The sequence below is a fragment of the Tachysurus vachellii genome, chromosome 22 (assembly GCF_030014155.1).
Source record: "Tachysurus vachellii isolate PV-2020 chromosome 22, HZAU_Pvac_v1, whole genome shotgun sequence".
Classification (NCBI taxonomy): Eukaryota; Metazoa; Chordata; class Actinopteri; order Siluriformes; family Bagridae; genus Tachysurus; species Tachysurus vachellii.
In genome coordinates, this window is record NC_083481.1 from 10,446,437 (window position 1) to 10,470,774 (window position 24,338).

Genomic DNA, 24,338 nt, shown 5'->3' on the forward strand with positions numbered 1-24,338 from the left:
TTTTACTGTACAAATGTACTTAAGCTAACTAGCCATATGTTCACTAGTAATATTTTCAGCTTAGTCAACTTCAACATATAGAAACTTGGCAGCATATTGCACTGAAGCTTTTTTACTTGTACAGTGGGTTAATAAACACATTTGTCCACAAAGTGGTTTGTGTCAACTGGATTGGGCTGATTCCTTTAATATTTAGTTTTTTTTATTTTATTAACTTGCGATGTGGGGGGCACGGTGGCTTAGAGGTTAGCACGTTTGCCTCACACCTCCAGGGTTGGGGGTTCAATTCCCGCCTCCGCCTCGTGTGTGGAGTTTGCATGTTCTACCCGTGCCTCAGGGGTTTCCTCCGGGTACTCCGGTTTCCTCCCCGGTCCAAAGACATGCATGGTAGGTTGATTGGCGTCTCTGGAAAATTGTCCGTAGTGTGTGATTGCGTGAGTGAATGAGTGTGTGCCCTGCGATGGGTTGGCACTTCGTCCAGGGTGTATCCTGCCTTGATGCCCAATGACGCCCGAGATGCCCAATGATGCACAGGCTCCCCGTGACCCGAGATAGTTCGAATAAGCGGTAGAAAATGAATGAATGAATGAACTTGCGATGTAATGGAATTCTTTAACAAACATGCATGTGATGCTGTTTGTTACACAAAGTCTGTTTCAGGCCAACTGCCCTCAAGCTTCAAAAGCCTTTGTATTCTTGTTTTTCAGTGTATACTGTATCTGGATTCTCTTGTTTCTCATGAAAACTGGTATATCGGTATGTTTGCTAAAGAATTCCATTACATCGCAAGTTGATAAAATAAATAAAATAAAAAAAAACAAGAACTAAATATTAAAGGAATCAGCACAATCCAGTTGACACAAACCACTTTGTCACAAACCACATGACAAAGATAGATGTATTATACAGTATCTTCCTAGGCTTCCTAGGCTCCTAAGGCTGGTTTTTCATTTTAAATGATTGATCAAAACAATTTACTTTACAGATACAGCTGTTAACTGTACCCTACTATATGAATTTCCAAAGCAAATAATTCCTAATTTTTTTCTCAACAGGCAAATTATCATAAAATTACATGTGTACTATGGACTTAAAGGGGGAAAAAAAGATGCTAAAAGCATAACTTCAATTACTTCTGATAATGCTTGTGCACTATAATAGACTATAGAAGTGCTACAGTCTTTGAATTTGTCATAAAGAAGTGATTTAGACCTTTTTAATCAAACTAGCTAGAAATAAGGAATGGACAAAAACAACGCACAGCTCATCTATTATTTAACATGTCCTTTCTCACTTATTGACAGTTTGTTGTTTTCCAGTTTGGAAAATGATTAAAGCAAAATGCAAAAATGCTGTGTTATGACAAAGCTTTTACCACTTACCCACACACATGCTCCAAAAGACCTTTGCTCTTGGCACATTTAACAGCTACCAAACAGGAAAATGCAGAATGTCACCAGCGAACACAGACTGGAATAGCCACTACAAATGAGTGGCTGATGGAGCACGAGGAGAAGAGCCTCCTCAGCGATGTATGCACAAGCAGCACTCGTGCCATGCAGCTGGCAAAGCTTTCATTAATCTTACAGGTGCTTAAAAGTCCCATCCAGTCAATAACTACTATTACAGCCAATGGAGCCAATGAGGGGTGCAGAGGTGACAATTCAGCTCCCATACACGCAATACAGTTAAATCTCAGGAGCTTGCTATGGGCTTGCACCGTACCTGCCCACTCCATTCTACTAGTGCCATTCTGAAAGCAGTTAAACTAAACATATCTGTCGAAAATGGCCACAATTAAGCTCTCTGAAACTGTTTTGTTCCTACTGCCTTAATGATGGTACTTCCGATGTTCAGTGCATGGCTGAATGCTTTAAATCACAGGATAGATGTAGGAACAGAAAGGATTGGTATTGTCCAATATTGACAGATATTGGTGTTGTCCAATATTGACAAATAAAAATTTGTATTCAGTTTGCCACATATTCAAAAGGCAGTCAAAGGGTCTTATACAGTCTATTAGCAAGTTAATGCAGAACTGTAAAAGCACAATGACCCATAAATAATACACAGTAGCAGTGATGAGAGGCCAGACAGCCTTCTGCTCCCACTCTTCCCTCTGGAAACACTCTAGTTCCTCTACAAAGCCACATTCATTGTCTAATTCAAAGGCGATTAGTTGGTGGTGAAAGGCTATGGCCTTGTTCAAGCTAACCCTGATAAGGAGATGCAGGTCAACACAGTCATTCACTCAAAATCAGAGTGTACTATAACTCCATACTCTTACACATAGCATAGTGCAGATTATCACCAATTTTGTTCTGTAAAGAACTGTTTTTGATCCACAGTAAAGCAAATGCCTGAAGTGCTGTGATTTCTGACGAACAATCATTGGGCACTCAGTAACCAGGCGGTGGCACTGTCACTACATCCATAAATGCATGTCACCAGTAGGGACACTAGGACTCAATCGTCGGTTTCACTCCTGGAATGAACCCTTACACTGCAAAGGCTAAAAGGCTAAAACCCAACCCAAAAATGTGCAGCATGCCATGTCAGGAGTTAAAAAAAAAAAACAAAAAAAAACAGCAATATGGGATATTTGACTCATATTCAGCTACTGCAGCCAAAATACGTAATGCCAGCTCATTTGGCCTTAAAATCCTCACATTCCCTGACAGTAATGCTGACAAACCTTAGTCACTTAAAACCCAGACAATCAAATGCACAGCAGATTAATGGACCTTCTGCTGTGGGAACTCTGCATAGAATAGCGCGCCATGCATCTGTTCAAACCCTGCTCAGACAAAACCATGTCAGACACAGTATTTTAAAGTTAATATTCTTATTACTATTATTAGCAATTTATAGTCCACAAGTATTTAGCACACTGTGCCACAAAAGTGTTAAAAAGATAAGAATAAAATTATTAAAGAAAACTCAGACTCCAATACATCAAAAAGAACTGTATAAAACAAGACAGCCTTTAAATAGACAAAATAAAATTGACAAACTACAAAACCCGAGAAAGATTTAAATAAATCAGATAAGAGACAAGTAAACCAAAGCAAAAAAAATTAATTTTTAAACGCTAAACAAATATAAATAAAACACGCTATTATTGGAAAACACGGAGGGCTATTGCCAATCTGAAGTGGATCATCTTTCACTAAGCTTACCCTGATTTCAGAGCACTTATATAATTATTTTTATTTATTACAGATTTAAAGAACTTTTATAAATTTATGATTTTTGTTTATAACGTTCAGGAAAGTACACAAACCAAGTTTTATCGGTTAAATACTTTTTCAGTTACAATATATGAATTATAAACATTAAATTTGTTCCTCCCTCCAGGGTCCATTTTCTCACTTCAAGTTAATAACAAAAACCACAGTTTGGCAGAAACCTCAACACATCAAACTCCACTGTCTCGAAGACGTTCTCATAAAGGTAAACAAAGTTCGAACTTTAAGGCTGACTGTTACAAAGCCCTGAAACTGGAGACTATTTCCTCCAGAAATAATAAAAATGTCTCCTTCTAGAAAATGAGTGCATTTATATAAACCTGGGATTTGCCTTGAACATACAACTACTGTTATAGTCCGTTACAGCCACAACGGTGCAGTATACTTTATGGTGTCGAAAGTAACAGCTCGTTCACAGGCACTTGATAAATGAGCCACATAATCAAAGACAAATGATAAATAGAAAAAAAATACATTTAAAAACTGTTTTTAAAAAAGGTCATTGTTTAATCTGTGATGTATTAACATTTATGAAAGGAGGCCATAAAGTTTTGCAGTTCTGTGGTGTATTAACATTTATGGAAGGAGGCCATAAAGTTTTGCAGTTCTGTAAGTTAAGAGGTGGGGCCTCCATAGATTGGACTTGTTTGTTCAGCACATGCCAAAGATGCTCAATTGGATGCAAAGTCAACACCTCAAACTCGTTGTTGTGCTCCTCAAACCATTCCTGAACCATTTTTGCTGTATGTCAGGGTGCCACAGTCATCAGAGAATACCATTTCCATGAAAAGGTGTTCATGGTCTGCAAAAATGCTTATCTGTTTTTCCTGCTTCTAACACGTCAACTTTGAGGACAAAATGTTCACTTGCTGCCCAATATATCCCACCTACTAACAGGTGCTGTGATGAACAGAATCAGTGTTATTTACTCCGCATATCAGTGGTTATAATGCTATGCCTGATGAGTGTATGGTTTAACAGTATCTCGTGCCTTGAATATTCCATGACATTAAATCGTAAGCATATACCACGTATAAATACATGCAAAAATTGTAATAACAGGTGGTGGATTCTTTTTAAATAACCACACTGCCGTGGGTTATTTCTAGATCCAGGAATTCATCAGTGTTTCTGATGACTTCTGTTATCTAGCTGTGGACTGAGATCAATTATAACCACACAATTGCAAATGTGAAATTGCTTTTATACCACAGTTCTAAGAACAAGAATTATCCAGCAACTGACATTTCTGAAACAACTAGGCTAAATATTTTTTCTTATTATAATTCCCAACTAAACCACAGCTGGATAGTGTGTTGCCTTGTCAACTGAGACGGACTGAGTGACATCCGATAATAAGTGCAGTAATAGTTTCAGTGTAATAAAATACTATTGCTAGAATTTCTAATTTATGTAGCAAACAAAGGACATCTCATTGTTTTGCTCATTCCACTTATCTATGTTGTTATGCTAAATATCTGCACTCTTGCAATGCTGCTTGCCCAATCAAATTAGTGGACCTAACTGTCATATAAACTCTTGTTACACACAGAAGTAAAATAGAGAATCTTGCATTAAATATTTGAGCTTTAAAAAAACGAGTCATGACTGAAACAGACTAACATGTTGTTCAGTATTGCCCAGGCAGTAGTCATAAAATATGTTTTAGATATTTCATTTAATTTACTCTCTCCTCAGGTAAAAGTCAGCTACTATATTTGATAAAAAAATAAATAATTAATAGGCTTCATCACTGCCTGATCTTCAAATTAATAAATGTTCAAACACCACAATTTAGTAGTAAATTTAGACTTTTTACAAACTGAATCTATTATTCTTATATCTGTTTTTATTAAATAGGAAATAGGCTTTAATATTGTTGTGATCTTCAATTCTTCGATTCTTTAATGATTTAATGAATTCTTGATGAATTAATGAATTCGCACATACTCGAACAATGAACGCACGCATAACAGGAATATTATAACGTTTAAAAAGGGGTGGTGTGGTGGTTGTCCACACTATCAGCATCCAAATGGTTCACACAAAGCCCAGCCCATATTCAGAGGATTTAAGTGAGCAAGGACCAGGTCTATTTATTGAATGCAGACCTTTCATCATTACTCAACACCTCTCAAGACTAAATCTTAGTAAAAACACAAGGCCAAGACCAGCCCTCAGTTAATGAAGAGACAGCTGTTTAACTCAAAATCAGCATAGTCACTGAATTGCTTAGCTTAATGCGATAGATTTATTAATAGACATTACACCATAGTACTATTGAGTTCTATCTCTAAACTGTGTAAATAAATAAATACCATCGGGACTTGGGAATCATATGGTGGATGTGCTACAGAATCTAAGGGTAAAGGCTAACAATAAAGGGCCTGAAAATTTCTATCAGTATAATCCTTGATATAGTGAAGTTGGAGATTCCTTTTTATAAATGTAAAATAAGCAATCACTTTTTTAAAAAAAAATAAATAAATCATTACAACTTCCAGTTTCTCTCCAGCATGACGAGAGAAATCAGAAAGATGGGCTGGTCTGAAAAGGCCATTGATCAACGCATATAAAAATGGGACCTTTTTTCATAAATGTTCCATAAGATTAAATGTATTCTTCTGCATTTCAAACTGTAAGACAAAAACACAAGTACGACTTAACAGAGGAGCAAATTTCTTCTCTTCACATGTGCCTAGAGATTTTAAATTTAGTAAATTTAGCCTGAAGATATAAATACTGACTTTTAGTGAAATACAAAATGGCCTGAAAACAAATGATTGTGATTTAAAAATGGACCACCACCACCACCACCCAATGAGTTGATCTGTGCTTGCAACAGCATACATGATTACAACATGCTAAAGAGACTATAGAGAATCATCATTCGGGTCTCTTCTGAATATTGCAATTAAACATTTTGCTTGAGAAGTAAAAAAGAAAGCAGAACGCTGATAACGGCAATAGCTAGACCATTTATAATGAACATTTTGTTCCCATATCATTCAATATTTTTAAAAATAGATTTAAAACCATCAATAGACCACTGTCAGATGAATAGGGTCATATGCAAGCAACTAGTCTTTCTTCAAATAATACATGCATTTGCACATCTCTTAAAAACACAGGATTAGTAACGAAAAGATATGACCAATAAATTTTCACTGAATGTGCTAATTGAGCTGTAACCAATTCTTCGATATTTTATTATTCTTCACAACACACTCATCATGTTTATATCATTTCATATGCGTCAACAAACGAACATTTTTAACATAGTTATAAAAAAATAAAACACTATCACTTAAACACCATTCCAAAACTAAAAGATTATGACATACCCTCATGCACCCAATAGAATGACCGGGCAGGAAGGCATCCTTTTTAATAAAGATAGGATAAAGGAGTGTCATCACTGAATTGAATAACAATTACTTTCTCTATAAACACAGTGATACAGATTATGATTTATTCCTTTTTATTGGGAGCACAAAGGGACTAAAGGTAAGAAAGAGCTAAAAAAGGCATAAAAATTTATATTACAGTGCAATAAAACAGATGAATAGTCCAATCATACATGGGATTTGAAGTCACCACATCAGCTTGTCCATGTCATCTCCTTACTTGATGCACAGAAAGCTGGTAAGTCTGCCAAGCATACCTGGCACACAGCAGTACTCTGTGACCACCTACTCTGAGTGAGTGAACGGGTTTCGGGGCACGAGTGGGATGGAGCAAGGTGAGGCTGGTGGGCGGCTGAGCAGTAGGAGCTTCCTGCCTCATGAGCCCGTCTCGCAGCGGGATCAAACTGGCTGCTGCGTGAATCACACCACTCCCACCACCAACACAGCCACTTCTGCTACCACAATTAAAAGCAATCTGGAGAGAGAGCGAGCGAAAGAGCCTGCAAGTGCTAAAAATATTCAACAAACCACACCATTTAATAATTGTGCAGCAGATTTCAAATGACTATCTGATGTTCTGTTAAGTGACCACATTTTCAGATGCTAAAGGAAAATGCAAATGGACTCTAAATATGTACTGTATCTCTCACTTATTTTTTCTTTTTCATTATTAGCAGACCATTTAAAAACCCAAACGCTTTCGTTACAGTGTAAAAATTATCCAGACTGGAGGAACAGATGGGGGTAAATGGACAGATTTACATCCTGAGAGTAAAGCTGGGGCAGAGGGATAAAAGAAACCTCAGTACCGTCACCTGAACTGTTGCAGACATTTAAATAACGGCAACGATTTGACTTTTCCATTACTTATGAGAGGGTACGTTATCTCAAAAGTAAATAATGCCCAGTAGGGGTGCAGCAGCTTCCCAAATAACTAAATAGAAAAACAGCTAAATGCCCCAGGCTCCCATTCCACTGCTGGCTGCCCAATGGTGAAAGAAACCTTTGATCGGTTTTGGGTTCTGGCTATATGCATTTCATAATGAGATCAAAAAGCTCAGTCCAATGCTTTCCTGAAGCCACCACTTCAAAACTGCAGAAAACTTCAAGTTCAGTAACAGTATTTATCCTTTATCCTGAGCATCAGTGCCAGAAGAAACAACAGAGATTATTGTAGCATTCTTCTACTTTATTCCACCCGTTCTGCTGCTGAGAAACGCATGTAACAGTGACTGCCATCACCACACTCATAAACAAACATTTCAAGCTTTCTGACAATTGACAAATAAATGTTTAGGACTTCCTTTGGCATCTCATATCTGCAGAAACTCGTTATGGAAACCTGGGGCCCAGTTAACATTAAACTAATTTGGAGTAGCCACAGCAAGCATTACATTCTTTCTAAATCATATGATCAGATACTAAAATCCTGCTAAACATCTGTTAAAAATTTACCATCTTATCACCAATGTGTGGAGCTGACTGGTAATGTAGCCTAAGAGCTGCCAAATTAATCTCATGTACACTCTCATTCAGGAAGACTAAAGCAACATGTCTCACATAATAGATGCACTGCAATCAAAGAGGGGACTGATAGGAAAAAAGGGTTTCATTCATTTTGCTACACAGAGCTTGCCTTCTGTTTTGAGGCCTGTATGCCATTCTGTATAAAAACAGATGATGGCACTGTGCTCCTTGGGCCACATTAGTGCACAATCATAAAGACCCTTTTTTTATGAACATAAAAAATGTCATTACTTGGTATACCTTCGTGTTGTAGATCTTGCATGGTGGCAACTTGGTGCTCTGCAGAAAACGGACTCATAATACTGATGAATCTTAGACCCTCAATCTTTTGCAATCAGCACTTAGGAGGTTGTAATAAAAAGACAACCTGAAACATCTAATTGGGAGCTAAAGTATATCCCATAATACTGCAATAATCATATATGACCTTGATGAATTATCTTTTCTTATTGACACTGCCTGCTAAAATGTCTTAAAAGTGTTGGCTAATGGAGTTCTTTTGAGATGATTAAATGAGCTGCTGCCATCCGGATTAGCCCAGTGTCATCGCTCTAGCATAGACTACATTATCATAGAGAACAGACGTGTGCGTGCGCTGGGTTGTAAATTCCTGCTGCCGACATCTCCAGGGGAACAGCAGAGCAGTGACTGCACACCGACCTACATTCATCCCAACTGCATGCATGTATGTGTGAATACATAAATATAGCACTGCAGAGCACCAAGACAAAGAGTCACAATCAGATATATAAGGGTTCAAATACCGCAGGTGAGATTCACACCCTCTCGCCTGTTACACCAGCTCTTCCACCTCTTATTTAAAATGTACACCATTCTTATTATTCCCTGTAATACAGCCCAAGAGTAGTGTGAATTTAACCAGTCTGATAAGCTTTACTTTGCCTCTCTGCCTGAACCGTTCTCCCATTGCCGCATTATACAGGCAGACAAACAAGTGGCTCTGTCTGTCTCATACTCCACATCTAAACAGGAGTCTACAGAGAGAGTGATCACTGTGCCTTATCCATAGCTATAAAGCACCGTCAGTTAAAATACAGTCGCTGCTTCTACATACAGGATTAAGTCTGGGGAATGGAACTATTCCAATCCTCCCCCATCCATACCCGCAAAAGCTGATGAATGAAACACTACTAAACTCTCTATGCAAGCACAGATTTCAAATGGGAAAAATTACAGTGTATTTACCGTTTTAAACTCTTACAAAGTTTTTGGTACGACCAAGATACACAATTACACTTACACGATTTCTATAAATCTTTGATTTGCCCATTGTTAAAAGTGCTATACAAATAAAGCTAGAATTAAAAATTAAATAATAATACATCATAGAAATAAAGTGCCAATTAGTGGACATCAGCAAAATAATTCTGTGAACAAGCAGCATTTCCTTTTCTGGCCACAACAATGTTAAATAAATGTTGGGTCCTTGCTTGTTGTGAGTTACATTCTACTGGTTTTAGGTGCTTGAACAAGTCAGGGCAGTTTCTTCGCACACTGCTTTCTGCGTAAATAAAATGCAGAAAACCATTTGTTGTGTTGGTTCACAATGCAGGCCAAGAACAAAAGGGGCTGATGTCAAGAAGAATTAGGCAAGGTGATGAAATTGAACGTTTTTTAACAAATGTTTTTTTCTTTTTTTATGAACCTGTGTGTGCAGTGAGAAAATGAAAGAGGAGCAGTAAAATATTGAAGAGCATTAATACCTCCTGAACCCAAACACACCTCTTGGAAAATACAAATATTTTCAAAAGCATGTAAAAGCATTTCCAAAAATATATAACACCAAGAAACTGCATTCATGAGAAAAGGCTTTTTTTTTCTTTTCTTTTTTTTAAGGCTCAGTTTTGCAATTTCAGCATCAAGTATTTAATTAGAGGTTTTGATTCCGGGTTTATCAAATGAGGAATACATTTTAAACACAATCATAAAAGAAATAAAGAAATTAGGGCAGTACAAACTGGGTGATCACTGCTCTATAAGGTTGTATAGCCTTGCACAGACTGATGTAAACATCTGCTGCAAAGAAAAAAGAAACGTTAGGGAGGTAAAAACATGCTCCTACATGCACACGGCATGTCTCTCACGGTTATAAGCCCATACATATTGCTTTGACGGCAATAAAGCCATAGCAAAGATTCTATTGGCAATAAATGTCAACTGATTGGAAAGCTCATTCTAATATCAATTTCTATCTCCGGTCTTTAAAAGGCAATCAGCATGGCTTCATCTCTGTATATCACATGCTACTTGAGAAGATGACACAGCAATGGTACTCTCTTGCATAATGGACTTGTATCAAAGCATCTGGCATGAATAATACAATCCATGAATAGGAGATATTTTCCTGAGCCTCATTTCAGCTAGATCTGCTTCTCTGAATATCAACACTTTCATTTCACAGAGGAAGCATTTTTAATCTGGTTTTGAGTGTTAATATTTAACATTTTGTTTTTCAAACAGAGAAAAGATGCCGTTTTTCATGTAGAAATGTGAGCACTAAAAGAGATGCTTGCAAATGATTTTTCCACCTTATATTTGCAAAATAATTCCCCGCAAAACATCTTGACAGGATAAGAAACAAAGATAATTTCACACATTAACCTTGGCCATCTCCTCTTGCCTGAATTCTGGGCTTATGTGGCACAGTGATTGAATTTAAGTGGAGTGAGTCCATTGCATCCATGCAAATGCATCTTGACGGACAGAAAGAGCAAAAACAAATAAACAAACAAGGACCCACTGCTCTTACCTTCCAGCCACTGCCTGCTTCCCTGTAGTAAGGGAAATTGTCACAGATCCACTGATAGATTTCACTCAGGGTCATTTTCTTTTTTGGTGAGCTGTTGATGGCAAATGTGATGAGGCTGGCATAGCTGTATGGAGGCTTTCCATCTTTGTGCTGCTGAACCTCCTCCTGGTCCAGCGTAGTGTTGGGGTCCAGCAGGGCACTCTTCTTAGCCATGCCTGGCCCATGGGCACCCTGGGCATCAGCTTTTTGGATGGCTGCTCGCATGGTCAGCTGTGGCAGCCAGTCCATGGAGGTTAAACTGCTCTCCAGCTCCGAGGTCATGGTGGATGGAGCAAATGGAGATTGGGCAAAAATTGGGGGCAAGCGCGGAAGCTCCTTCAGCTTGGAGCCCAAGCGCCTCAGCAGATTCCAGGTCAAAACTGTAGGGAAATAGAATATGGTACTTAATTCATTAAACAATATTAAATCATTGGTTGGCTAACATATTGACTAAATAAACTGCTGTGACTCTCATCATAATCAAACCTATTGGGGTTTGTTTGGACATTATCAAACACTCACATATCAATCATTAACCATCTTATTATCTCTCTTATGAAAGAAATGGCGAGAAATAAATGTTAATGTCAAAGCATCATGAAAAAACAAGCTAGTAATATCTATTTTATTGCATAACAGTCAAAGGAAAAAGAGCCTGTGCTCTAATTTGCATGCCCAGACACTGGTCTGTAGTGCAGGCTAACCAGGCTGTCTGGCCCACCTCCTACCTCTGTCCTACAAACAGTGGTTCAGATTACAGCAGTGTGAGTCAGCTTACCAATGCTGCAGAATTGTTTTCACAACTGACAGTCAAAAGCAGAAATGGTTCATAAGGAATTTCGATTCTCCTGTGGGCCTAAGGGTAGTAACCCTCTCCTCTCTGCTTTCTGTTCCCTCGCTCCACCCAGCCTGAGTTGTAAACAAGGCACAGAATTGCCAGCGTGCCTCATGCCAGCTTGTGGCTGCACCCAACACCCACAAACAACCTTGTGTTTTAGGCACCATGCCCTCACTTCTCCTAAAATAGAAGGGAACAAGCATGGGGGACCTTATTTCAGGCAAAGGTACATAGCCAAGCAACCAGAGTGAAAGCTCACTTGCTATTAATTTTTTTTTTTTTTTTTAGAAAATCACTGAGACAATATGGCTAGAAAAGGAAATCAGGGAATATCCCACACAATATTCCAAACATTTCTGGGAGAACCATAGGAGAGACCCAAGACATACTATTTGAAACCTCTTCACAGTAGAAAATGTTGTAAAATAAATGTAAGCTTCTAAAATCTAGTGGGTTGATATTTTTTACTTTACTTTAGCTTTTTCATAAAGGTGAGTCACAACCCACAATAAAGGTGAGTATGACAAAATTTATGATTATGATCATGTAAAAAAGGTGTTAAAATCTATAACCCTTTCTAAAACAAAACTCAAAATCATTGCAGACTGAATTAAATCTTTCTATATTTTTTGCACACGACTATTATACGTAGCATATACCAAGCAGTATATATATATATATATATATATATAAACAAACACAAAATGTTAATCCTAACAAACCACAAACTTCCCCCTCATTTGACATGCTGGCATAATGCCAGAGTTCATGCCTCTAACCTCACCCTTCTCCAAACGAGGCTGCTGCTATTTTGACCTTTGTAAATGGTCCAGATGCTGGGGAAAATCTAAGTGCCATGATAATTAGAGCACCTCGGCAGAGGCAGACATTAAAACATAACCAGCATCTCACCTCATTAGCTGAAACCCAAAGAGTAAAGAAGGGCACAAGGGGATGAGCCTGCTGGCATATGACGAAGAGAGGCCTGGCAGATGCTCTGCTCCAACATAGAGGTTAGCTGGTCCAGCTCACTGAAGCCAGCACACCCTCGGGAACAGACACATGGAAGTGCTTTGATTCTCTTCAAACTCATACTACAAGCTTTTGCTCATGGCCATAGACAAAGGCAAAGCTTTAAGTTTCTTGCTGGTGTATTAAATTGATGTTCAAGACATTATGTGAATTGAATGGGAACCAAAGCAAAGTGCTAAAAATAAATACAAATTTAAGCGCTGTTTTTATACGTTCTTTAGTTTTGAGGGCATATTCTTTAGTATACTCATATACCTAGCAAGTAAAATACAATGAACGTCATAATGTCTAGTCATTAGACATTATAGATATGCAAATGGTCACTGGATGTCATACCTAGTGTGCAAATATCCTTTCTTTAAGTAAAATATCTTAGTTTGCTAATCTTATTTATAAAATTTGTCATTACTAAAGAAATTTAATCCATAAATACTAAAACTTCAAAACTTTAGAATCATTTCCCCCTTATTGTGTCACTCTTTTGACTCTTTAATGATTGCAGGGTTTTTCCTACATTGAAAATTTTTTGGCGGCCGACAAAACAATTTTTTGTCCCGCTAAAAAATTATTTGATCTGTAATTGGGTTTTGTGAGTGAAGCAGGCTACTGACGAAGTGACGGAGAGAACGAGCACAGCGCCCCACCCCCACGCGGGCACTCTCTGTCTTCAGTTCTGTCTTTGCTCTCTCCCTCGCATCAAAATCAACTGATCCTAAATGTCGGAAGGCCGAATCCATGTTTCACGTGGTGCATTCGGAGAATATTTTTGCTGAATTACCGCTGGGTGTGAATTGCAGTAAAAAACAAAAACTTGCCTTATCTTCTCTTACAATTTTGACAAGCATTCCGCACATGCAGCTGACATAACTTTAAATAAACGCAAAAAAAAAAATCTATCCAGTTATGAAGTGTTTTGTGTGTGTGTGTGTGTGTGTGTGTGAGTGAGAGAGTGTGTGTGTGTGTGAGTTGACAAATCTTTCGCGATGTCCTAACAGCCAGGATTCCCACACAACAGGTCCGCTAAAGTCTGATTCGCGACCTAATGACTCCTTTGAGCCGATTCATTATAATGAATGGTTAAAGCAATTGGTCTGCCCGTCAGTGTCTGAATCTGTGTATATCATTACTTCTTCATTACTTCATACACATCTGAAATGAGAAAGTAAGTGCGCTTACCCCATTTAGCAAGAGTGTTTAGTAAAATTTAGCCTTAATAATCCACAGTATGTATAGGCCTATGGCAATGTGTAGTAAATTACCTATAAAATCATTTAGTTTAAAGTTAGACTGGAGTGAGATGAAACTAGATCAAAGCACAAAGCAAGCTGTTGCTAGTTGTTTTATAAAAATTTATATGGTATAAAAATTACACTATTACACCTTTTAACGCTACGTTTTTAATGCTACTTTTTAATTGATATGATTATACTAAAATAATTATCAGGTCTATCAAAAAAGGATTTTATCTTTCAAAACTATGAAAACCAGTCGTGGAAAAATCACAGCTTTTTTTTGCAAAGAGGGCAAGAAAGGATGACAGTGAGAGTGACAGGTAATATCTGTGTCTGATAATTTCATAGTCGATATATATTTTTGGAAGAGGTTTAAAACTGAATAATTCTCAGCCACATTCTGGAAGAAAATTATGGGCCCAAAAAAAAAGAAAATAAAAAGAATGAAAAACCCAAATATTAACAATGAGGAACAATATTTTATATTGTATTTATTTTAAATTTAACATTTATTGTCAATATTGGGCTTGTGGATCATGTTGGTACTAGGGTATTCTTTGCTGTGTGTGGATGACCATGTCAGTCAGCCACCACCGAAGACCAATTTTGACCCAGGAAAAACCATGGATTGGCTGCATGTTACTATGTAGTCAGACATTTTGCGCCTAAATTTTGGAGGTAATTATGTTGGACATGTACTACATAGCCAAAATTTATGTTGATGCTTGACCATCACATTCATACACGGGTCAGCCACAAACTGTTACCACAAAGTTGGTAGCACACAACTGCATGGCATAGCATTAATATTTCCCCCATCACTGGAACTAAGAGGCTCAAACCTGTACCAGCCTAACAGTGTGTAAGCTGAGCTGGAGTATAATGTACCAGTACAAATGCCTGTAGAATTTTGGCCAATCCAAAATGATCTTGGTTAAAATACCAAATGATAAAATTCCAAATATGAAATATTTGAATAGCTTATTAATTCACAAAGTGACATGATTAAAATTAATGTAATAGGCACTTTAGGTTAAAGAAAACATGAACTATGGTTGATACTTAACATTTGAGCCTAAAATAATATACACACACACAATTTTTTTACATGTGTTTTTTAACAAATTCCAAGAAAGCTTAAAACTGCGTCTGCTATAGTTAAAATTCAAAGTAACTTATTACTAATGTCAAGTGTGCTATTGGTCTGGCAGTTGAAGTGTCATGAGACTGGTCTACTTGTCACTTAGTCTAACAGTAATAATTTAATAAATTGCTACTATTGTGGTGTCAAGGCCAAAAACATTTGGTGATCGTTCTCATAGCTTCAGAATTTAGAATGAGCACCGCTATACTTACAAAATAGGTCAATTTTGTAATTGAATGAAAAATCATGCAATTGCATTTTGAAACTCATAGAAGCACATCAGCTCCATATCAAATGATTCCATACAAAAACAATCCAAGGACAGGAATCAGAACTGATTGTTAAAATAAGCAGATAGGAATGATCACGAAGACAAACCCGAACTCAAGTTCACTGCAATCTGATTCATATTATTTTGGGAAGCTTTCACCATTCAATCAGTACCACAGCCAAGTAAGATGTGTGATGAAATGTCTTTACTGCTACTACACAAAAAAAGACAGCATTATCACATCATTAGGCATGCAAAAATTTGAAAAAAAAAAAAAAAAAAAAAAAAAAGTTGTTTCACACAGATTTTGATTTTCAAATGGCAAAAACAATGAACATGTTAATCGGTAGATAGTAACAATACGAGTAATCCAGAGTTGAATTGTGTGTGTGTGTGTGTTAGCAAACAGTTGCGTGTGGTGGAGCAGTGCTTTTGGAGGATAGTAATTTGGCTTAGTCAAAGGGGAAGTGCACTTTGAGATTCCTCCACGCCGCCTGAAGATCTGGCACACTGCCTCACAAGAAAACAGTGATGTAACCTAGTAACAAAACCTTGACACCTCCACTCCTAACCGAAACTTGGGCCATAGCTTCTATATCAACAACGTTTTTAAAGAGTGTGGTAAGGCCTCATGTTGACTTAGTGATTGCAGAAGGGAAAAACAGGGAGGGGTGGGAAAGCCTCTCACCTGCCTTGAAGTCAATGGGATATTCCTCAGTTTTTCCAGCCCAGAGGCCTTGTGGCTTACTGAGTTATTTTAAAATATGATAAATACAAAAATAGCAACGGCTTCCTTTTGTGTTTTGGAGAGCTGGGGTGCCTTAACTGCCTGCTAGAGCTATCCTACAACGTGTTTTCAAAAGAAGATAAAAAGCAGTGGCTTATTATGTCAGTCGTCCTCCACCATTAAAGGCTTAATGGTTCTAATGAAACCTCACCAGTACGAAAAAACATTAACCACCAATTTGTTGCGTTTGTTGGACATCATTACTGTTCTGCACACCTTGCTGCCAAGCACAATATTTGGCTTATTACTGCCTCCAGCAGACCAGAACTCACAGCTTGGTCTATCCTAAGGCTTGGGATCTCAGGTGTTTAGAGACTGGGCTTCTTTTGTGGAGACCCCAGCTAAAGACTGGCAGATCTGATTTGTGGGGGGGCTTCTTGTCAACTGTGGGAGATATAATAATGTGGGAGATAATAAGGCTTGACAGCTCGGGTGGTATGTCCACAGTGCACACCGTTACAGTGCACACCGTTACATTGTGCCAAGGGGACAGAATAGTCTACATAACCTACACATTCTTGTCAACTGTGGGAGATGCGTTACAGTAATAAGGCTTGACAGCTCGGGTGGTATGTCCACAGTGCACACCGTTACATTGTGCCAAGGAGACCAATACCCACCAGAATAGTCTACATAACCCCCTTCTTGCAAGTAACATTTAGGGTTTGATGAGATATAGCAACATGTTCATTCAAGTGGCTGGTTAATATAAATGTAGTACACCATAAATGAACTAATCTCAAATACTTAAATGCCTTATGCTGTAAATATAACTACATGTTGGTTAATAGTAACAATAAAAATAGCACTTTGGATGAGTTTATCCATAACAACTGGAATGCATATAACCTTTACTTACAGATGCATACACAGTGCCAAAACCAATGGAGCAAAAATCCATTCAAGTTAATCACCTACAAGACGTGGTATGGGGTTAAAAGCAGAGACAATGGACTTTGCAACCTCCAATGCAGATACACTCAAATAATTATGGAAAGGGAGTAAGGCATTTGAATATATGCAAGAGTAATTATGCCATTTGGGGATATTAGAAAGATTTTCTCAGCAGTTGGCCACCACTCACAGTCTCTTTGATAACTGGGTGGCAAATAAAAGCACATGCTGACAAATCACAATGCCCTGGGCAATCGTGAATTCCAAAGGCCCTTGCACCGTTAATGCTCAGCATTCCAGTAATTCAATAAGGCCTTTCCAGTGAATTAGCACACTCATCAGGAGCGGGATTGTCTTCATGTCCCCCAGCAGCTTGGCTAGAAGGTACCCTTTGTGTGTGGAGCAGCAGTGCAACTCTGACACCAACCATGCGAACCCAATTACACTGCTCCATTCGCCCGAGGCCTCCACATTAACACATATCCCCCCCTGAGATCAGTGCCAGCCTGGCAGTCACTCACCACAGCCTGCTGCTGCTGAATCACAAATAAAGCACTTAAGGCTTTGGCAAAAATATCATTTGTCCTGGCATTCTTGAAAGCTCTTTTCTCATCTGAATTCCTGTTGTTTCTTTCCTGGGCAACAATTAAATACTCAGCTCTTCTCTGATTTTAATATGCTCTGTAGGAAACAGCATGCCTATGTGCTAGAGCAAAGCCAGCCTGAACCCAAAGGCACTGTTAGTCCTGCAGTCATGTGGGAATTAAAGCACTTATGCATTACATTTTGCACCACATATAGAATTCAGAAAAAAGAAGTTGGAAATGGGCTGCAAAGAGAAATTCACATATTAAAAAACAATACCAAGATCACATCATCCACGTCATGTTGAGATATTTTAAACCAAAGGTTGCGTGACCTAGTATTCCTCTTGTACTAAAATATTGAAGTGCTGGAGATACTTTCAACAGGAAATAGATTTGTGCAATTAAAATTATTATAATAAAACAAATGCACTATTTTTGCTGTTAACGACAAAAGCTGCCATTGATTTTATGAAGCTGATATCTGCGAAATGCTTATCAGTATATTAGAGTGCTAGAGCTAAATATTGCTAGTCAAAATACTTCTTGTTTTCAATCCTCAGTCAGTGTTAAGCTTTTTTTTGCCCATTAACCCTTTTGTGAGGTCTGACGGCATTTTGCTACTGCATCATGTTCAACCAAGTACAGACAAATGGGCCATTTATGACAGCAGACTCAAACACCGGTGAACAAACCCCTAGTGTGGACAACAGTGATGTAGATTTATAGCTGTTCTTTACTGTACTATAGCTTTGTTTTTCCAAAGATATGCTATTTCCTATCAAACAGAAATTCAGGCAAATGGCAAATAACCCCAGGCAAAAAAAGGCAACAACCACTAAAGCCTACAAAAAGATCTCGGTAAGCTATAGAAGTTTACTTAATATTTACAAAGGGAAAGTTCATATATATTTAAGGATTTTGACGTTATGAGCTGTGTGTAATGAGTCACGGAGCTAATCTGAGGAAATGAAGAACTGAAACATGGTGATTCAGAAGGGGAACACCAGCCACTCACTTAAAATTATATGGCATAAAGATGAATGATTTTAAATTTGTAAGCACTAAAGCATCTAATGCATGACCAGCTACATGCAGCTCTGAGACACACACTGCAAAAACTAAAAGTTTAGGGATAAAAGAACAAAAATCACACCTTAGTAACCGCAGATGTGGGCAGACACAGGGTGTTTAGAACAGTTCAACATTCCTTATTATTTATTTTCTGTATACTGAAGATTGGGAGTAATCACTGATTACAGCTACACAGGTTCTGAGCCACTGACTTGAGAACTTAATTCAGGTTTCCAGCTTATGTACTTTTGTCACACCTGGCCATAAATTCCAGATAAGATTGTGTATGTTGTGAAATTAAAAACCATGAAGATTTCTTTGGACTGCAAAATGATGTAGTTTTGCTAAGATGGCTTACAACTACAATTGCACTGTTAGCGTTAAGACGTCGCAATTGTAGTTGTCAGTGAACAGTTGATAACTTCAAGATAAACTTCATCTTAAAACTAGAATGAATTTTCTGGTTACATAATTGTATCTAGTACAAAGTTACAGAATGGAAATTATTTATAAGTGCATCTGGAGTAACTCGGATGAGGATGGGTTCACCTTTGAGGCTTGGTTTCACTGAAGGTTTCTTCCAAACTTCGTTGAAGGGAGTTTTTTTGCTTGTAACCTCTGCCTCATAAAGGATAAAAATGATCAGTCTTTGAACGTAAAATTGGATAATTTCAGAAAGCAGCTTTACAGAAATATATACATTTAGAAATCACACTGAATTGTTCTGCAGAAGTTGAAGGTTTAACTTAGAACTCCTGGCTCGTCTGTAACACTAGTGAAAAATATGACGGCAAGCCGTAGGGCTAAAAGAGGAACACTGGTGTGAGCCCATAGCCAGTTTCTAGAAAAATCCATTAAGACTACCAAAAAGGATGCCTACTTTCTGAGACTAGGCTATTGAGCTGAAAACAAATTTAAAGCTGTTCTGTCACACATTCATTAATCATGAATTAAACGTACAATTGCATAAGCAGTAGCTTAACTATAGGTTAACACATTCACTCGTGTCAACATACATCAACAGGATACTGTTAGGGCAGGATGCAGTATCATTGACTCACTTCCTCTCTCTACATTAGATGACATTAATGCTGAATATCTGAACACATGTTAACAATTTAAAGTCAAGATGGAAAAGCCACACTAATGTAAGGATTTACAGCGAATCAATAGGAAGCCCAGACTGTGTCTTAAATGCATCGAGCACTACAGACTGTGATTATTGTCTGATGCAGCTTTTGTTTGAGGATCATCATTTTGTCCACCTATACCAACCTCTTCAAGCTAACAAGTTTGTCTTGCTTAAGCTAAGAGAGACGAGGTTTATTAACTTCAAAAACTGCTATTTACTAAAATAAAAAGAAAATTAAAGCCAAAGCTGTAGACTTCTGAAGCACAATATGAGGTGTTGTTCTAATAGACAACTCAACATAAAACCAGGTTAATTCATATTTAATATTGTATTAAAATTAACTATGAACCACACCAAACATGCAGGATTGCTGTAGCAGCAATGACTTCCTGAAGTATTATAATAGCAAAAATAAAAACATCATGCAAGAAATTCAGACTAGACAGATTGATTAACCCTGTAGAAAACATTTCTCGATCAGATCTGTGATTACAGATCTAACTACTTTTACTAATTTCCTCATTGAAATCATCAACAATCCCGTACCTACATATTTAGTCTATAGTCTTTGGAAAAGTCTACAGGGATTTACACCATTCTTCAAAAAGACTTCTCTCAGTTGGAAAGATCCGTACATGATTATATCCTTCAACAAATAAGCATAAACTGGAACCAACCCAGTGAATAAACTGGTAAAACCATACCAGTATAAACCAGTCTTAAATCTTTAAAACAGGTTACCTAAACAAATCCATACTAGTTCTGATACTAGCTCTGATCTTTAAGATCCACAAATATTCATACCACAAACAGCTTTCCTTTGAGTTGTATCACAACAAACAGAGATCAGAAAGCATGGATTTGCCATCACAACCCACAATCCTACTCCTGACAAATCTCTCTGATTAAACAAAGTATTAAACACATCCTCAAATCCCTGCACAGTGTGCATGACTAACTATGGCAACATGAGCAAGCATGAGCTAGCATGAGCTATCTATCTATATAAATATCTGTTTCCATCTAGTACAACTGATGACCAGATCGAATCAACAGATTACAATTCAGGAACAGTTATGTGTGCACTATGTATTTATAGCACCAATCTGCACAATATACCTGCAATGGTGTGAAAAAAACATTTATTTAGGGGGCGAAAAAAAGGAAATAAATAAATAAATAAATAAATAAAAACGTTACCCACATACAAAAAAAAATGACATCTGCTGAAAAACAAATTAGAAAACTACTAATTAGAAAGAAATGCCTGAACATGTGATTTACTTGTCCTAGATGAACAGGGAAGTGAGTTGTCCACTTCAAAAACAAAATTTTTGCATTCTGTTAGCTAAACTAAATGCTTGTGGTCTCTGTAATCTGTAAAAATAGAAACATGACCTAGCTGTATAGTGAAATATACGTTTCTGCAAAAAGACAGCTATTTCCATAAATCCTGTTCATGTGCAAAGCCAGACCATACAAGAGCTAATATAATAAAAGAGGAGATGGTTTAAGCATGAATATTCATAAGATATACATAAAAGCAACATAAAAGAAAGATTATGTTTAACTATAGTTAAGGATTTGGAATAGCCTCACGGATGGGAAAGACCTTAACGATCGCCGAGGTTACTTCCTTCTGCTTAACTTCTACCTTTTCTTTGTCCACTGCAAACCTACAATCAGATTTTTTGATTTGCAAAACAAAACAAAAAAACAAATCAAAGAAACCTATGAACAGCCTCAAAGATGTAAAATTTCAATTTTACAAGTAACAATGAAAATGTTGCACATCGTAATTTATCTGAGATTTGTGTTACAATAGATTGTTTTTTAAAATATTATTTATTTTTTTAGATTTTTTTTTTTTTTTTTTTATTTACTACACATAGGGCTGGGCGATATGGCCGAAAACTGCATCATGATATCAGTGTTTCATATCGGTCGATATCGATAATTATTGAACTTTTTTATGGCCCATTAAAAATAATGACCAGGAGAAAAATATATTACATTTAAACATTTTTATTTTAAGCTAAACCTTCCCCTTATCGTAATCCCTTCAGTTATTAAGACAGAAATGTCAGCAACCAGGAAAACTCAAATAATTAAAATGTAAACATAAGTCTAAAGACACAATGAACACTTAACAATTATCTCTTAACATTTAAGGTGCAAAATAAAAGAAAATGTAAGAAATGCTTAATACAGTGTAATAAAATAGTGCAAAGTGTTAAATATAAACATAGAGAAACCTGAGAATTTAGTGCAAGTTTAGTGCTAGTAAGTTCACTAGCTGTTCACCTTCTGGTGAATAAAGTGTTTTAAAATATGTGCAGTGTTTTGTAAACATAAATACAACTGAGGTAGACTGAGATACATCTGTATTATAAAAAACAAACCCAAAACCATACAGTAACATAGTTTGAAATATACAACCTGGAGAAATATGAAAAAGTAACTCAAGTTATTCTTACACTAATCATACTTGAAGTTGAACTATTCAAGTATATTTTCGTAGACTCATAATTAGGGCTGTAGCTATCGAATATTTTAGTAATCAAGTATTCTACCAAAAATTTCATTGATTAATCGAGTAATCTGATAAAATGTATTTTTGCTTAAAGAGCAACATTAAATATACAAGAGAAAATAAGACGGTTCTCTTAAAATGAACAACTAATTGGTTTCCTTTTTTAGAAAAATGAACTTTTATTTTTAAATGCATAGTATGCAATGCATACAACAATATTTTCTATCAAAAATAAACATTTAGATATTACCCATTGTTTCTCTGTCTGTACTTGTACTGTGAACAATGACAAAGTAGAAGAATTAAGTACATTTAAGTGACATACATTCTGGGTTTTAAATGAACCCTTTTCTGAGATGCAAAAACAAAAAAATAAATTATTTTGAAATTACTTTTTTAAAGTATCAAAACTAAGGCATACATTAAAATAAATAGTAATAATAATAATACGTTGCCTTTGTCATGCAACTTAACTTTCAGGACTAAAAGATTCAAAATCTACAGCTCAGGCATAACAAACCTTTACTGTCTAATTTGGAAATAATGTGGTATTTAATGTGGTATTTAAGGGGCAAAAAAACATGGACAGGAACTTGGACCTAGAGGCCATGCATGGTTTCACACCAAGTGCTTTAAGCGCGCATATGTATCTCTCTCTCTCTCTCTCTCTCTCTCTCTCTCTCTCTCTCTCTCTATATATATATATATATATATATATATATATATATTTTATATATATAAAATCAGAATATAAAAGTCTCTCTCTCAACGTGTGTGCTTTAAAAGTCTTTAAAGGAACATGTGGTTGCAACGAAAAAAAGGTATCAACATGCTCAGAACTGACGCTTGCCCTGCGCTTTGAAGCAATGTCTCCTGCTGCAGAAAACAGACGCTCTGATAGGGTCCCAAAACTTGGACATTTTCTGTCGTTTTCTCCTGTTTGTTTCTTTTTGTTGCTCATTGACATTGTTATCGCGCCCTTACATTTTGCAGCCCGCACGCGCCCACGGCCTCAACTCAAAAGACCGCCAACTCCTCGCGTCTCCTTCCGCTTTTACGTAAGCGCGTTGTCACACACGCGCGCGCGCGCACATACACACAAAGTAATTGCACAAGAACGTGACGTGAGCTTTAAAATGAATTAAAAGAGGCTTCGAGGCAGAGGAATTTGCCTCGAACAATTTTTGTAATCGAGTTACTCGAGGAATCGTTTCAGCCTTAGTTATAATATCCAAAAAACCGCCGTACTGGCGAGCTGACTTTTCCTCTTTTATTTACAATTTCCTCGCTCGCTGCGGCTCATTTTCTGCTCATCAGTCGCCGGTTACTGAAGAGGAATCCAGCACCAGCACGAGACAATGATATAGTGCAACCAAACTTGATTAAACGTTATCGTTTTATCGCCCAGCCCTAACTACACACTGATATAGGTTCAAATAGCAATTAACTGAAAGTTTTTACTCAAACTCTAATTAATTAAACAATATAGTGATTTGAAAAATTATTTTCAGATTAAAACGATAACTCGCTGAAAAAATTACAGACTATGATTCCTAAAATACAACAAGATGTTACCCCTGATTAGTATGCATGTTCCCACTAAACATGTTTATTTAGAAATATAGAAATCTCTTGGTTCTGTCTCAGCATTCTAAGCATTGCTTTAAGAAATGCTCTTATTTGGGATGAGTCATTTGGCAGAAGTCATACATCATGTGGCTGGCAGCATGACTCATTCAGAACAGAGGATCACTGGCGCAAACTGCTGACCTGCCATTATCATCCAGCAGGAGCTTTATATTAGTACTGATCACTATCCAAGCTTA

General features: G+C 37.1%; 1 protein-coding gene across 2 annotated transcripts in view; it reads right to left on the reverse strand.

Annotated features, from left to right (window-relative positions):
* The window catches only part of foxj3 (forkhead box J3), an 85,256-nt gene that overhangs the window by 37,773 nt on the left and 23,145 nt on the right, over positions 1-24,338 (reverse strand). For both annotated transcript variants that reach the window (XM_060857722.1, XM_060857721.1), the window contains exon 2: positions 10,953-11,371. In XM_060857722.1, the coding sequence (XP_060713705.1) occupies positions 10,953-11,273 (321 nt within the window). In that variant the 5' untranslated portion in view covers positions 11,274-11,371. The remainder of the gene's footprint in view (positions 1-10,952; positions 11,372-24,338) is intronic.